The following is a 17,822-nucleotide window of genomic DNA, read 5'->3' as shown; positions in this document are numbered from 1 at the left end:
CAGGAAGGAGGTGAGTGTGTGGTGGATGTTCAGTACAGGAAGGAGGTGAGTGTGTGGTGGATGTTCAGTACAGGAAGGAGGTGAGTGTGTGGTGGATGTTCAGTACAGGAAGGAGGTGAGTGTGTGGTGGATGTTCAGTACAGGAAGGAGGTGAGTGTGTGGTGGATGTTCAGTACAGGAAGGAGGTGAGTGTGTGGTGGATGTTCAGTACAGGAAGGAGGTGAGTGTGTGGTGGATGTTCAGTACAGGAAGGAGGTGAGTGTGTGGTGGATGTTCAGTACAGGAAGGAGGTGAGTGTGTGGTGGATGTTCAGTACAGGAAGGAGGTGAGGTGTGGTGGATGTTCAGTACAGGAAGGAGGAGGTGTGGTGTGTGTGTGGTGGATGTTCAGTACAGGAAGGAGGTGAGTGTGTGGTGGATGTTCAGTACAGGAAGGAGGTGAGTGTGTGGTGGATGTTCAGTACAGGAAGGAGGTGAGGTGTGTGGTGGATGTTCAGTACAGGAAGGAGGTGAGTGTGTGGTGGATGTTCATGTTCACAGGAAGGAGGTGAGTGTGTGGTGGATGTTCAGTACAGGAAGGAGGTGAGTGTGTGGTGGATGTTCAGTACAGGAAGGAGGTGAGTGTGTGGTGGATGTTCAGTACAGGGAGGAGAGAGTGAGTGTGTGGTGGATGTTCAGTACAGGAAGGAGGTGAGTGTGTGGTGGATGTTCAGTACAGGAGAGAGGTGAGTGTGTGTGGTGGATGTTCAGTACAGGAAGGAGGAGGTGAAGTGTGTGGTGGATGTTCAGTACAGGAAGGAGGTGAGTGTGTGGTGGATGTTCAGTACAGGAAGGAGGTGAGTGTGTGGTGGATGTTCAGTACAGGAAGGAGGAGGTGAGTGTGTGGTGGATGTTCATTACAGTAGGTGGAGTGTGTGGTGAGTACAGGAAGGAGGTGAGTGTGTGGTGGATGTTCAGTACAGGAAGGAGGTGAAGTGTGTGGTGGATGTTCAGTACAGGAAGGGAGGTGAGTGTGTGGTGGATGTTCAGTACAGGGAAGGAGGTGTACAGGAGTGTGTGGTGGAGTGTGGTGTGTGGTGGTGTGGTGGATGTTCAGTACAGGAAGGAGGTGAGTGTGTGGTGGATGTTCAGTACAGGAAGGAGGTGAGTGTGTGGTGGATGTTCAGTACAGGAAGGAGGTGAGTGTGTGGTGGATGTTCAGTACAGTAAGGAGGTGAGTGTGTGGTGGATGTTCAGTACAGGAAGGAGGTGAGTGTGTGGTGGATGTTCAGTACAGGAAGGAGGTGAGTGTGTGGTGGATGTTCAGTACAGGAAGGAGGTGAGTGTGTGGTGGATGTTCAGTACAGGAAGGAGGTGAGTGTGGTGGATGTTCAGTACAGGAATCAGGTGGGTAGTAAGAAGTAAATCATGTCATTTTAGATAACAAATTTGCTCGAATAATGTGTGATGTTATTTTCAAACCAAAAACAGACAACAGAGGCTGCTCACTGCTGGAGGTGGCAGTTGAAAGAGGATTTCCTGACATAGTGAGGATTTTGCATGACTCTGGGTTTGACTTCAATGTGACTTTGTCAAAGAGCCTCAGGGATCAAGATGCATTGTTTAATGGTGAGTGGGTTCTCAAAAACCAAAGACATTGGTTACCGTTGTTTACATAATATGATGGGAAACACTGTGACCCATTAATCACTGGACTGATCAAACATTGACTCATGACTAAGAATCAAATAAAGCTGACAGCAAAACAGCAATATATCATATCAATTTATTTACATGTTAAATGAGCTGTTTTCTCACATTGTCGTAAGTCAAGTTATGTATCACTTTGCTTCTGCACCTCAGATACACTGTTTTTGACCCTTCCGTTAAGGACCAGCAGTAGTCAAGGGTCATGACCTTCACTCAGTAGTGCAGTCTAGGGGATGGAAGGGAAGGGGTAAGGACAGTGTGAAGAACACATATTTGTAAGAGTGTCTTTAACTCTCTCGTTACAATTTGTTAATATGCTTTCAAGGTACAAGATTTCAATTGTAGGTGGCACCATTGGGGATTTGGCCATCAACAAACTGATAGGTGGATACCAGATCATGAGCTATAGACGTGATATTCTTGACCTCTTCCACAAGAATAATGTTGCCCTTCCAACCAGATCCAGGAAAGGAACAACTCTGGTAGATGAACTTTTGTCACACAAGATCTGCTGCAGCACTCTGGCCAAACTCATCAAGTCAGGCCATCACATCACCCTTCAGAGTCCAGTTCAGCACATCCCATTTTTTCACTCCCCAGACTCTTTGTTGAAGGCCCTGGTTTCCCATGGTTACAGTGTTAACAAAGCATCTGATGGTGATCCATGTCCTCCATTGTTCTATGTCTGCAGCGGTCTGAGACAAGGATGGGAAGATGACTCCTACCCAACATTGGAGCAGTTCCTCCAACACGGTGCAGACGTCAATGTCAAATGCAAGTCAAATATTAAAAGAAATAGACACTTACCACACCAGACCTGGAACTTGGGAGCAGGAGTGGCCCCACTTCATGTTGCCACGGTTTCCAACTCTGAGAGCTATAAGAGTGACCTTGTGTACTTACTGTGTCAGCATGGAGCAGACGTCAATGCACAGACAGAATCTGGTGAAACCCCGCTCTTACTAGCAGTAAAAGGCTTGCAACGTGCTAATGTTGACTATTTATGTGGAATACATAAGAACAAACAAGTCGATACCTATGCTGTCCAAATTCTTCTGCAATATGGAGCCCGACCTGACATTCCAAACAAATGTGGGCAGACCTGTCTGAATGTAATCTTTACACCTGGTATGTTTGACAATGACAAGGTGAAGCTAATGCTCTTAGACTCTTGTGTCCATCACACTCACTTGCCTGACCTGGAGACAATAACTATCCCAGGACTCCCTCCAGAGAGGCTGCAGGCAGTGATCACCAACCCGCGAAGATTGTCAGCTCTAGCCAGGGCGTGTATACATCAGTCAACCAGAGGCAGACATATGACAGAGGAGAACGGGCTTGACTTTCTGCCCACATCAGTGCTGGACTATATTACAATGGAATATTTCAATGATGCAAGTTGGGTGAAGAATCCTTGGAGTATACTTTGATACTGTTTACCTTGAGGCTGATATTGTTCGTTTCTACCAGTATTTGGTATTTGTTGGATCACAGGTTGTTTTGTGAAAGTCAGAAGGAATAAAAGAGTTAATGAAAGAATTCTAGCCAGCTTCTAATTTTTAACCTGGAGCATGTTCAGAATTATTGCCTGTAAGAGTGAAATATATTAGAAGGAAATTTACACATTTCAGTTCATGGTGTATGTTCACTTTTGTATTGACATCTGACAAATTGTAGCATAAACAAAGTTGTTTTTGTCTTTTTCTCTCAAAAGACAAAGTGATTTATGGAAAAAGTAACATGCTTCAGTGTCAAGATGATCAAATTATATTATGTTGGTTGATAAAAATGCTTCAATGTCAAGATGATCAAATTATGTTATCAATGATGATCAAATTATGTTATGGTGGTTGATAACATGCTTCAGGGGCAAGATGATCAAATTATGTTATGGTGGTTGATAACATGCTTCAGGGGCAAGATGATCAAATTATATTATGGTGGTTGATAACATGCTTCAGGGTCAAGATGATCAAATTATGTTATGGTGGTTGATAACATGCTTCAGTGTCAAGATGATCAAATGACAATATGGTTGTTGATAACATACTTCAGGGGCAAGATGATCAAATTACATTGTGTTGGTTGATAACATGCTTCAGGGGAGAGATGATCAAATTACATTGTGTTGGTTGATAACATGCTTCAGGGGCAAGATGATCAAATTATTGTGTTGGTTGATAACATGCTTCAGGGTCAAGATGATCAAATTATATTGTGTTGGTTGATAACATGCTTCAGGGGCAAGATGATCAAATTATATTGTGTTGGTTGATAACATGCTTCAGGGTGAAGATGATCAAATTACATGTTAATTGGTTGATAATACTTCACATGCTTCAGGATGATCAAGATGATCAAATTGATAACATGCTTCAGTGGCAAGGTTGATAACATGCTTGAGGGTCAAGATGATCAAATTACATTGTGTTATTGATAACATGCTTCAGGGGGCAAGATGATAACATTGCTTCAGGCTTCAGGGATGATCAAATTACATTGTGTTGGTTGATAACATGCTTCAGGGGCAAGATGATCAAATTACATTGTGTTGGTTGATAACATGCTTCAGGGTGAGATGATCAAATTACATATGTGTTGATAACATGCTGATAACATGCTTCAGGGGGCAAGATGATCAAATTATATTGTGTTGGTTGATAACATGCTTCAGGGGCAAGATGATCAAATTACATTGTGTTGGTTGATAACATGCTTCAGCTGATCAGGTTGGTTGATAACATGCTTCAGGGGCAAGATGATCAAATTACATTGTGTTGGTTGATAACATGCTTCATGATCAAATTCAGTGTTGGTTGATAACATGCTTCAGGGCCAAGATGATCAAATTACATTGTGTTGGTTGATAACATGCTTCAGGGGCAAGATGATCAAATTACATTGTGTTGGTTGATAACATGCTTCAGGGGTAAGATGATCAAATTACATTGTATTGGTTGATAACATGCTTCAGGGGCAAGATGATCAAATTACATTGTGTTGGTTGATAACATGCTTCAGGGGCAAGATGATCAAATTACATTGTGTTGGTTGATAACATGCTTCAGAGGTAAGATGATCAAGATATATTCTGTTAGTTGATAACATGCTTCAGAGGCGAGATGATCAAATTACATTGTGTTGGTTGATAACATGCTTCAGAGGCAAGATGATCAAATTACATTGTGTTGGTTGATAACATGCTTCAGAGGTAAGATGATCAAGATATATTGTGTTGGTTGATAACATGCTTCAGGGGCAAGATGATCAAATTACATTGTGTTGGTTGATAACATGCTTCAGGGGTGAGATGATCAAATTACATTGTGTTGGTTGATAACATGCTTCAGAGGTAAGATGATCAAGATATATTGTGTTAGTTGATAAACAAGTTTCAATGTCAATATGATCAACTGATATTAGGTGGTTGATAAAACCTACTTCAGTGTCAAGATGATCAAATGACATTATGTTTGTTGATAACATTCTTCAGGGGCAAGATGATCAAATGACATTATGTTGGTTGATAACATGCTTCAGAGACAAGATGATCAAATGACATTATGTTTGGTTGATAACATGCTTCAGAGGTGTGATCATCAAGAGTGCATCTTGCATCTTGCATGGCAACGGTATAAGAACCGATGCCGAAACGTCTCATCATATAAGTTGTCCATAAAGTATCTTACTTTCTTATTACTCACCAACTCTTAAACTGCCAATCAAACAGATCATTTCAGGTTCATGGTATCCGTAAAATTTCAAATACCCCTCTTTTATCAATTTCTGTTTTATTTTCAGTTGGAGATATATTGCGACATATACATTGAATATTGTAGTAACCAAAATTGTTCCTTCTGTAACCGATATTGAACATATTATTGCTTAAAATGCATAATGACAAATGAGAAAAAAAAAACTTTCTGTAAAATTGAGCTGTTGATGTTGTTGGTTATTGGGATTTCCAAATTCCTGGTAGAATTTTATATACCTGACTTACTCTGTTTGAAAATGATGTTCATGCAGATGTTTTTTCATTAATGATTTGCTCCGTTGGGTAGTTTATCTACTGGTTTCTAATGTCTGGTTTAGAATTGGCTTTCAGCAAATATTGCTGGTCATATTCGGTGGCAAACTGGATCAAATTGTCAGGCTCGCTGACTTAACAGATGAATGTCATTATGCCAGCGATGTAGATTATTTGATTGTCTGTACCAGACTTATTTAATGACCACTGTTATATTGCTGAGAACGGAGAGAAAGTCAAGTGAAAGGTTATCCATGTTATTCATGTGGCTTGAGGTCATGTACTGAGTGGTGCCAGGCTGTCCTTCGTCCTGCAGGCTGTTAGCAGTACACAACACAACAGGACAGTCCTTATATGGAATGTTTATTTTCTCATGATTTACACTTTGGATTGATGTTGGGCAGAAAAAAATGTATTTCCTTGAAAGTTATACAATGGCTATTATGATAAAACAAATAGGCAATCAAAGCGCAATGGTTGCCTGGGAGAAACACTTGCTTCCATACTGCTGCTGCTGATCTTTGTTTCTTGTGACGGTTCACATCTGAACATTTGTCACTGAAGTTAATGGACACACCAGTTGTGTCATAATGGAAAGAGAAGTATTCTGAAAACAGTCACAGATTTCATTTCCAAATGCTGTTGATGATATAGCTGTTGAAGTAGGAACAAAGAATCTGTGAATGTCAAAGAAAGAAACTGATATGAAACCATCCTTTCCCGACTTTGTTGTACAGTTTAGGGGTACTATAAGAATAACAAAGATTCATAAATGGATACAACAACTACAACAAAGACAGCACTACTACAAATAGCATCTAAATACACTCCCATCCTTTAAGCCATTGATGCAGAAAACACATGGATCAATCTTTCAGACGGCAGAACAGGTTGCACAGTACACTCATTGTCAGATCCACCATACAACTGTCAACTGTCCACATGAAATGACCAAAAGGGTCATATACTGTATCATATTTTAATGGAAGCCCATAATATTTTAAGTAGAACTGAGCCATGACCTTCAAGGTTTTCTCTGCTGCCCTGCACACCCCTGCTATATCTGTCATAGGGCAACCAGGACATATTGCCAACATGAGCAGACAATGGCAAAGTGGATGGCAAATTGCATTCTACCTTATCAAGCTAAAGCAAAGAACATCTGGTTTTGATACAATGACTTCTAAAAGATTGGTCTAGGTAGTTTTAGTAAAAGTTGTGCACCCGAACGGTTTCATGAATCAGAAGTAAAATTCTTCCAAGGCAGGATTGTTCCTGCATATCAAGTATAATTGGTTTTGTCCTCACAAGGTAACAGTATATAATAGAGGGTTACAAAGTGCACACAGGAGGTGTCCCTTGAACCATAAATCAATCAATTTATTAAGAAAAGGATAACATTAAAGAAGACATGAAATAACGCCAGCAATGAACTATGAGTGAGTGTGTTGGTTATATTCATCAAGCAACCCCAGTCCTAGAAGGCATCCTGTAGGTTTAGGTCTTGGTGTAATGCTGGATCACGTCAATTGCAGGTACTCAGGATCAGCTTCCATGTCGCCAACTTCTACATCATGTCTGGATTTAATTATTTTGGCCGGACAAATTTAATTTTATCTTAAATATGCTACAACTCTGTTTACTTACAACTTTATGAAATATGAAAGGTCCAAATTGATTTGCACTATTAAAATATACACCCTTGACTTGTACTGGATGAAATATGTAAGAATATTACATAATAAAGAGGTCGAACATGAAAGTATAAATAGATGTATCATTCTCACTTTTTACAAGATTTGAACCAGTCATGCGAGGTGTGATGCTCCATGCATTCAGGCCTACACCAGACAGTGTGTCCCAGGTTACACACATGCACCAACACATCATAAATACAGGCATCTACCACATACATACAAAGTTCACTTAGACTCTTTCACTGAAATTTATATAATCTTTCCAAGGCAACAGAGGCCATTGGCTGATATCAAACTTTATTTTTCATCGATTTGAAGCCTTTTTGGGCTCCCTGTCTCAAACACAAGTGGTAATGCTTGTGATGAATATACAATTGCTGTTCTTTTTCGAATGGTTTCAAAATGATGACTACCATGGCAGACAATTAGGTCAATCCGATTACGAAAAGATTCCAAATCTTATCACTGACAGACAAACAACATAAAAGATACTTATTGATGCCACATTTTGTCTTATAATTATTGAGGTCCATGGAACGCTGTTCATGACAGGGGATGCAGGTACCTTGTGATGTAAGATGGCAGTCTGTGGGCGTCATGTCGCCTGCTGCTGGACCATGTTTACATCTAGCAATCCCTACTGACCACCCCCAGTGATAAACAACACACTGACTGACATACACTAACCACTCTGTGACTCAATCTAACACCTTATCATGTGTTTAAAATTATTACCATGAACTTAGAAGATATTTCACAAATGATGTTCACCTGAAACCTAAACAAACCAAGTACTAACAAATTCTACCGCCTTTCTTCACAAACAGGAAACAAGTTCTATGTTCAACTTATCAGTACAGAGATCTAGTCCTAACAACAGTATTGTGAGATGTTGGATAAATCATACATAAGATAAATTTATTCATGATTTTCATTGAGTAACAATATGAGAATGTCAACAATCTAAACTTTAAGGGTCTGTTGCTGTATTCCCTGAGCCCGGAAACAGGCAGTGTATGTCCATCTTGATGTGTGTAGTCAGTTGAGATGTGGTGTACTGCCAGTAGATGGGACACACACGTAGATGAGATGCTGTTGGGATAGGTAGTACAGAGAATCCCCACGTATGTGCAGCTGCTTGTGTACTGTACAGTAACTTTAACCTATATCTATGTCCCAACAGTGTCGGTACCAAGCCTTCAGTCACTTCCCCTCTCACAACATGAAGATGTTCTCCACCAGGGAGGATGAGAATTTTCCACAAATCTTATTACAACAAACTTTACATATGTACATAAAATACTCTAAACCTTTGGCCAGTGTTATAATTCATCCTTTTTCATTGAATCTGAAACCAAAAGAAAATCAAATGTACATACTCGTATAATGTATACACATGGCAAAGAGTATCGCAACATCATGTTTTTCATAGTATCACTATGTCAAGAACCAAGAACATAAGGGGTGGTGAGGGCGATGAAGGAAGGGAGGCTATACAACGATGAAATAAGTGCTACATGTGTGAGTGATTCAGTCAGTTTAGCTTTACGCCACTTTTAGCAATATTCCAGCAATATCCTGGCACTGGACACCAGAAATGGGCTTCACACATTGTACCCATTGAACCCGGGTCTTCGGCGTGACGAGTGAACGCTTTTAACCACTAGGCTACCCCACCACCCCTGCTACATATGTGAACAGTATTTCCTACATAAACCTTGGTATATCATGACCATGCTTTGAGAATGTATAAACTTCTATCGAAGCATCTATATCAGTAATATACAATTTCACATCCCAGCTACCAGCTGCCCCTGTCCCTCCCAAGTGTCCAGTGATCCTGTCACAGGGTCTCCAGGACCTTCCCAACACTGACTGAAGGAAACAACTAGAGAAATAGTAACACTTCCATACCTTTTTGTTTATCAGATACTTCATATTCTGTCTGTAGCCGAGTGTTGGTTCCATACACTTTATCCCACAACACTTTTATTTCATAATCATATTCTTTCCACTCTGGTACAATCCTCATGGCAGCACTCAGCTTAGGCTCCTTCGTGAGTGGGTTGTTGCACTGTCAACAGAACAACAAATGTCATGTTTCATGCAGCCGTAGCTAGGTGGACTAAATTCTTTGATGTCTAAGACAAATTCTTCAGTCAACAGAAGCTAGTGTAGTAACTGACCAGATCTATAGTCTTGGCATACTGAGGGACTCCGTGGACTAAAGCTACAGAAGCTAGTGCAGTAACTGACCAGATCTATTGTCTTGGCATACTGAAGGGACTCTGTGGACTAAAGCTACAGAAGCTAGTGTAGTAACTGACCAGATCTATAGTCTTGGCATACTGGAGGGACTCCGTGGACTAAAGCTACAGAAGCTAGTGTAGTAACTGACCAGATCTATTGTCTTGGCATACTGCAGGGACTCCGTGGACTAAAGCTACAGAAGCTAGTGTAGTAACTGACCAGATCTATTGTCTTGGCATACTGGAGGGACTCCGTGGACTAAAGCTACAGAAGCTAGTGTAGTAACTGACCAGATCTATTGTCTTGGCATACTGCAGGGACTCCGTGGACTAAAGCTACAGAAGCTAGTGTAGTAACTGACCAGATCTATTGTCTTGGCATACTGAGGGACTCCGTGGACTAAAGCTACAGAAGCTAGTGTAGTAACTGACCAGATCTATAGTCTTGGCATACTGAGGGACTCTGTGGACTAAAGCTACAGAAGCTAGTGTAGTAACTGACCAGATCTATTGTCTTGGCATACTGGAGGGACTCCGTGGACTAAAGCTACAGAAGCTAGTGTAGTAACTGACCAGATCTATAGTCTTGGCATGCTGCAGGGACTCCGTGGACTAAAGCTACAGAAGCTAGTGTAGTAACTGACCAGATCTATAGTCTTGGCATACTGAAGGGACTCTGTGGACTAAAGCTACAGAAGCTAGTGTAGTAACTGACCAGATCTATTGTCTTGGCATACTGCAGGGACTCCGTGGACTAAAGCTACAGAAGCTAGTGTAGTAACTGACCAGATCTATAGTCTTGGCATACTGGAGGGACTCCGTGGACTAAAGCTACAGAAGCTAGTGTAGTAACTGACCAGATCTATTGTCTTGGCATACTGGAGGGACTCTGTGGAACACCAGGTCTCGCACCACAGCCACTCCTGGGGCAGGGACTTGATGGCCACCTGATGGATCATGTTGTTGGGCAGATCCTGGTCCAGGTTGGCAAGACTGTTGGGGTCCTGGCTCAGACCCTGGTACTGTCCTCGTAGCCGGTCCCCTGCCGCGATATGCCGGAACCGCTTCAGATCCACCACGTACAAGGCACTGCAGAGTTAGGAAGTAAGGCTGCATTATCAGATGCTCACCCCAACAGTTGGAATGTTCCACTACTGTATGCTTCATGGAACTTACCAAACATCATTCAGTAAGACGTTTCTTAGCCTTAACTTCATCTCCTATCCATACAAAGTACTTTATTTCAATGACAATACAAGACCTACACAAAAGTGAATTTACAGGAATGTAATCACAGTATCTGTAATAAGTATCTAGGAGCGCCAAGTTCTACTGATACTGAAATAAATTACCTAATATGGTATGGCCTGCCAGCTAGATGACTGGCCCAGTAGCGGACTTCCAAAACCTGGAACAAACAAGAACAAGTTGTACAATCACTCCTCATCATATACATCACAAAAAGCTGGGTCACATTCTGATACCCACAGAGGCCCAGATAAGCTGCGTATCCGGGTAAAATACGCATAGAAAATTTCCAATTACGCATTGAAAAATAATTGTTGCGTACCAATTACGCATTTAAAATGTTAGATACTCAAAAATGTTTAAAACAATGCTTACGGAATATATTTATAAAAATCGTTTGTGTAATGAAAAAGACATCGATTGCTATCAAGTTGTACTGTTAGTATAGGACTAGTGTTGTACTGTCAGTATAGGATGAGTGATTTTTTATTAAATAATTTCCATTATATTTAAGTTGGTTTTGATTAGGTATGACATAAGGCAGAACATACCTGCTTAGTAAACTTGCTCAATGACATACCATAATACTTAGGTGAGTAAAATGACTGAAATACGCACATATTTGAAAGCAGTGGGTAACGGAAAATGAAATACCCACTCAACATTCATAATACCCACTCCAAAAAAATACAGTGAGTACAGTACCCACATCAGCTAAAATTTATCTTGAGCTCTGTACCCTTTTATTATTTGTAGAAAGGAACAACTTTTGAACATTTGCATGAAACACGATCGGAAGTTGTGATGGTGAGAACTTACCTAAAGCCATCCATCTCCTTCCTGTCACTACAGAATGGTGTGTAACCATACGGGGCCCCTCCCAAGTCCAAGTTATACAGTTCTTTTAAATCTGCCCTCACAATCTGAAAACAAGAATCAGTTCACTTATAACTGGGCTGTGCAGTGTAGTTCTCCTACCTCCAGAGTCAGTCAAAGACATTCTCTCAAGCAATCTTCTCACTGAAGTTACAACTATAGAGAGAGTAACTTTTTAAAAATTACATATTATTTACAATGCAGCAAATTCACAATCCAATTATATGAATTGCAAAGTTTACGTAAAACAACTTATATTAATGCCACCAATTTTGTTATAAATGGTATTGAGAAATGTAAAACTCACCTGGTCAGCATCTACAAATATTATTTTCTTAACATGTAGTGGAAACAGCACATCCAAAAAGAGAATTTTATATCTGAAAGGAGAGATAACACTAAATGAGAACTGACTACTTGATAAACACTGACAGTCACATGTACATGAATACATCTTTCCTACAACAGGTATGTCAGTGTACACTGTAAACTAGCAGGGCGGAGGGGTAGCCTGATGGGTGAAACTCACTCACTGTAAACTAGCATGTCTGGAGCAAACAAACCTGCGACTGATAGCATGAACACCAATCTGGGAGTAGGATGACAACCAATCCTTACCTCCCAATGACAACAAACACATTATACTGGGGACAGCCACAGGTTCCCATGCTGCTATGTTCACCCATTTGGGGCACGATGTAATGAGGTCCTGCCCCTAAACCCCAATCTGTGTGACACATCTCTACCAGTGATAGTCATACCCACAAAGAAACTGCCACCCGCTCACCCCCAGGATAACCACAATGAACCTGAACCTGCCTCACCCCAGGATACCACAATGACACACCCCAGGATACCCCCCACAATGAACCTGCCACTCACTCCCCCAGGATACCCACAATGAACCTGCCACTCTCTCACCCCAGGATACCCACAATGAACCCACAATGCCACTCACCCCAGGATACCCACAATGAACCCACCACTCACCCCCCCAGGATACCCACAATGAACCTGCCACCACACCCCAGGATCACTGAACCCCAGGATACCCACAATGAACCTGAACCTCCACTCACCCCAGGATACCCACAATGAACCTGCCACTCACTCACCCCAGGATACCCACAATGAACCTGCCACTCCACTCACCCCAGGATACCCACAATGAACCTGAACCTGACACTCACTCACCCCAGGATACCCAATGAACAATGAACCTGCCACTCACTCACCCCAGGATACCCACAATGAACCTGCCACTCACCCCAGGATACCCACAATGAACCTGCCACTCACTCACCCCAGGATGCCACTCACTCACCCCAGGATACCCACAATGAACCTGCCACTCACTCACCCCAGGATACCCACAATGAACCTGCCACTCACTCCCCCACTCACTCACCCCTCAGGATACCCACAATGAACCTGCCACTCTCACTCACCCCAGGATACCCACAATGAACCTGCCAACACTGGATACCCACAATGAACCTGCCACTCACTCACCCCAGGATACCCACAATGAACCTGCCACTCCCACTCACCCCAGGATACCCACAATGAACCTGCCACTCACTCACCCCAGGATACCCACAATGAACCTGCCACTCACTCACCCCAGGATACCCACAATGAACCTGCCACTCACTCACCCCAGGATACCCACAATGAACCTGCCACTCACCCCAGGATACCCACAATGAACCTGCCACTCACTCACCCCAGGATACCCACAATGAACCTGCCACTCACTCACCCCAGGATACCCACAATGAACCTGCCACTCACTCACCCCCAGGATACCCACAATGAACCTGCCACTCACTCACCCCAGGATACCCACAATGAACCTGCCACTCACTCACCCCAGGATACCCACAATGAACCTGCCACTCACTCACCCCAGGATACCCACAATGAACCTGCCACTCACTCACCCAGGATACCCACAATGAACCTGCACTCACTCACCCCAGGATACCCACAATGAACCTGCCACTCACTCACCCCAGGATACCCACAATGAACCTGCCACTCACTCACCCCAGGATACCCACAATGAACCTGCCACTCACTCACCCCAGGATACCCACAATGAACCTGCCACTCACTCACCCCCAGATAACTCTCTGTTTCTCCTTCTGCTGTATAAGCCAACGTGGCCACTTGTACTGCACCAGCTCATATTCGAACCCATACTCCTTGGCCATATGTGGTATGAAGTCCTGCAAACAGCAGACACTATACAATTGTACAACACAACCAAGACATCAGTATTATAAATAACTAAAATATGTTGCAACATACTGGTAGCTCTCCCTTGCCAGCAGTATTTCATAGGTCACTAGACTTCAATGTCAACTAAAATTTATGCAAGGCGTAATGGGTTTTGTCTAGTCAGCTGGCCAGCATATCTCTTATGATACCACTTCATATGGTTACCCTGGATACATTCATCACCATGGTTTCCCCTGGTGGTGATATCAGTATCTCCATCACTCCCATCAGATACTTCCCACGGAACTTCTCTGGAACTCTTTTGATTGGATAGCCATCTTCAGTACCATGTCATTTTGACATTTAAGCGCATTTATCATTGTATGGATACTGGATACTGCAGATGAAAGAACTTCTAAACATAGAAATACATTATCTGTTTCGTGGCTATACTTACCGTTACTGTTGGCGACAGATAATTTTTCAGAAACCAGAATTTCACTTTTGATTTTGTATTTTTCAACACACCCAGCATCATTATTCTGCAAGATAACCAGGCAAACATTGTAGACAATCTGTGCTTTCTCTGCCATCAACCACAGGAACATTTACAGGTAAGACTCAGTTAGAGGGTAAAGTACATTTAATGTCACGTTGTTACAAATGATTATTTGATTGGTTATTGTTTAACGCTGCACTCAGCAATATTCCAGCTATATGGCGGCAATCTGTAAATAATTGAGTCTGGACCAGACAATCCAGTGATCAACACCATGAGCATCGTTCTAGCAATTGGGATAAGATGAAGTGTCAACCAAGTCCATGAGCCTGACCACCCGATCCCGTTAGCTGCCTCTCACTACAAGCACGGGTTACTGAACACCAATTCTAACCCAGATCTTCAATGAGTAGGGTGAAGTCAGGAACTCACAGTGGAACATACCACATCCATACCAGTCCATTATGTGGCAGTGTCATAGTTTTACATTTTATTCATTTGTGTAAATATGGTATCATTTTTAAACAGTTTGGTTGTGGTAGTTTTATTGGATTAGGTTTTTTATTAGAGTATGTTTGGTATTTGTCTACAGGTTGATTACCCCAAGCTGGACCTGGGCTCTATTGTATTATTGTGGGAGAGCAGGGTGTTCTTTTGTTCTTAACTCAAGAGGGCAAGCTATTCCTTGATCTCTGATTGGTCAGTTTAATCTTGTCTGTTTTCTTCTTTACTATCATCAGCACATTTTAATCAGTCTACCACATACAGCTGCACAAGAAAGTCACCTTAAAACAGATTTCTCGATATTTTTTACGGACGTCTGATTTCTCCTTCAGCTCTACATCTACTATCTGTTTAAGGTTAGTTAACTTAATTATAAACATATTATGTAGGATGTAATATTTGTTAAGTATAGTTATATTATAAACACTATTCTTGCTTAGGTTATAATATTGAGTGATGTGAAGGTATGAATGTGTTTTAAGAATAGTGTAAGTCAAATAATGTGTGTTTATAGACATGATTTTCATGTTTACTGCACCAGGATTAATATAAGTTTATTAGTAATATAGTAACATTTTATGAGGTCAGGTGACAAACAAGCATGTGTGCCTGCTTAGCGGCCATCTTTGTCAGCCATGTTTTACACCTGTTGGTGGTACATGTAATGTTTGTGCCATTTGAAATACCATAGCATTTTATAACTGTTTATTGTATATATTTATAAGAAGTATCACAGTACACATAATGTTGCACTGGTAAGGTATATATATATATTGGAAAGAGTTCCTTCCGTTCTCTTAACTCTAAACCTAACACTTAAATTTTGTACTTTTAGTCATTTTGTGAGTTGTCTAGTAATTGTTGTGTTAAGTTTTGTTAATAATTTTAGTATATTTATAAATATTATTTGGGATGGGGGAATGGGAGGAACTCTTACCTATATATTAATTATGCAGGTTTGTTTATCATGATATAATAGCTATTTCAGAATTTGTTTAGTCTTAGAGTGATATATGTTTTATCACTCTAAGTTAGCATAATATACTTAAAGGTATATTATTACTTATAGATGTTACATGCTGTTTCACTAAGGTAGATGTTGCTCACTGTCACCTGAGTACCATATATTTGGTAGTTATTTTATCCTTTTACTATGTTCATATTTCATGTATATTATTGCCACAAGTATGTGTGGAGAATTATGTATTTTCTATCATGATTATAATTGTGATATTTTGCTGCTGCAATTAATGTATATAATGGGTTTAACTGCTGCTTAGATGACGACCCACCTCAAAAATCTCTCATACAGATGTCCTGAAGCCAGGGAAAAGATGTTGAGGGTTTCATCTTCACCTTCATCAGATTTTTGTCCAGTGAATGAGCTGCAGCAATTAGACAGAAAAAAAACTGTTTAGGTCCGGATTTCAGAATCATGCATCACAAACCGTGAACCAACTGAAAATGGTGCAGCTCCCACTGAAACATGCACCAGAGTAGTTAGTCATATCATTCTGAAGCGGGAATGAGACAGTACAAAAATAATGATCATTCTTATCCCTTGATATGCTTGTCTTGACAATATGGAGCCAGGAGGCTTTGAGTGCTCCCCATGATAACTGCATGAATTACTCACATCATTACCATTAGTATAGATCGGAATATATTGTAAATGTGAAAGTTCAAGACAGATAAATTCCTCATATAGAAATACAGATGAGGTGAATGTAAAATGATACATAACATTATGTCAAATATATGCAATGAAGCATACAAATTGGATAGCAACTTGTTGTTTATTGTGCAGGGCATAATAGCGTTTGTATGTACACTCTTACAGTGTTATCAGTGACAGTCACCATGTACACAGACATTGAACTATGTCAGCAAATGATTTAAATATTTTGAAGTCCATAACACAGATGACAAGGTGGACAACACATAAACGTCTACAGCCATGTGAGCACAGGACACCCAAGCTGGGCACACAACAGACAAAGAAAGCAAGCTTACCCCACCTTCAACAGCAGCAGATAGACTGACTACTGTTCTTACACTTACACTTTCTATTTGCCTTAATTTTACTCTTGTATAAATGAAAAGTATTTTTTTAACAAGAAACAGCTTCATCTGTGACCCTTAGGCTACAAAAACTAGTCATGTTTATCAACAACGCCTGTATATGTTTTGTTTCTATTTCCATGTGAAACATAAAATTGGTGAAGTTTCCATATGACAAATGACCTTGGCAGTGAAATGAAGCAATACTAAACATAATGGGATCCAATACAGCACACAGTTACTTCCCTTTACATGCACACGGAAACCCCCAGTATTTTTATCATTCTATAACTAAGAACAGATGTTTTTTTATGTAAAGAGGCACTAATATATTCTTGGGGGTTTAAGAGTTCAAAGGGGGTTTAGTTGTTTTGGGGAATATAGAGATTCAGATGCCAGGATCTAACCCTAAAACTTCAAGCAGGGGTTACGGGGGGAACTCTTACCTGTGCATATTTTCTTTTAACTTATTGTTTAAATTGACTGGACCTGTGAAGCTGCTTTACTCCGCATCACTACTTCAGGCAGACTAATAACATCTCTTTGGACTTTCAGTCAAGTCTACACCTTATTTCAGCTGTTACTGGCTGTTGGGTGTAGGAGGTAGCTTGGGTCACTCCAGTTTGTAGTTTCTTTATTCAACTCAGTTTACACCTGATTGGCCTTGTTCAAACACTCACCTGCTACATTAGCTGCACTGGGCTGCTTCTCACAGGTAAGTAATATATGCGTTACAAATACATAACAACA

At 41.0% G+C, this 17,822-nt stretch overlaps 1 protein-coding gene across 1 annotated transcript in view; it reads right to left on the bottom strand.

Moving 5' to 3' along the window:
- Positions 1-6,061: 6,061 nt before the first annotated feature.
- The window catches only part of LOC124278896 (UDP-glucose:glycoprotein glucosyltransferase 1-like), a 58,719-nt gene continuing 46,958 nt past the window's right edge, over positions 6,062-17,822 (bottom strand). Inside the window, 10 exon segments of the mRNA XM_046714700.1 lie at positions 6,062-8,760; positions 9,327-9,486; positions 10,519-10,750; positions 11,014-11,056; positions 11,059-11,069; positions 11,729-11,832; positions 12,093-12,165; positions 13,907-14,016; positions 14,466-14,550; positions 16,304-16,396. Of these exon segments, the coding sequence (XP_046570656.1) occupies positions 8,735-8,760; positions 9,327-9,486; positions 10,519-10,750; positions 11,014-11,056; positions 11,059-11,069; positions 11,729-11,832; positions 12,093-12,165; positions 13,907-14,016; positions 14,466-14,550; positions 16,304-16,396 (937 nt within the window). The 3' untranslated portion in view covers positions 6,062-8,734.

Source organism: Haliotis rubra, unplaced genomic scaffold (genome assembly GCF_003918875.1).
Source record: "Haliotis rubra isolate DU_JTF1 unplaced genomic scaffold, ASM391887v1 Scf243, whole genome shotgun sequence".
NCBI lineage: Eukaryota > Metazoa > Mollusca > Gastropoda > Lepetellida > Haliotidae > Haliotis > Haliotis rubra.
Note: the sequence above shows the minus strand (reverse complement) of the source record. Positions and strands in the feature narration are given on the sequence as shown.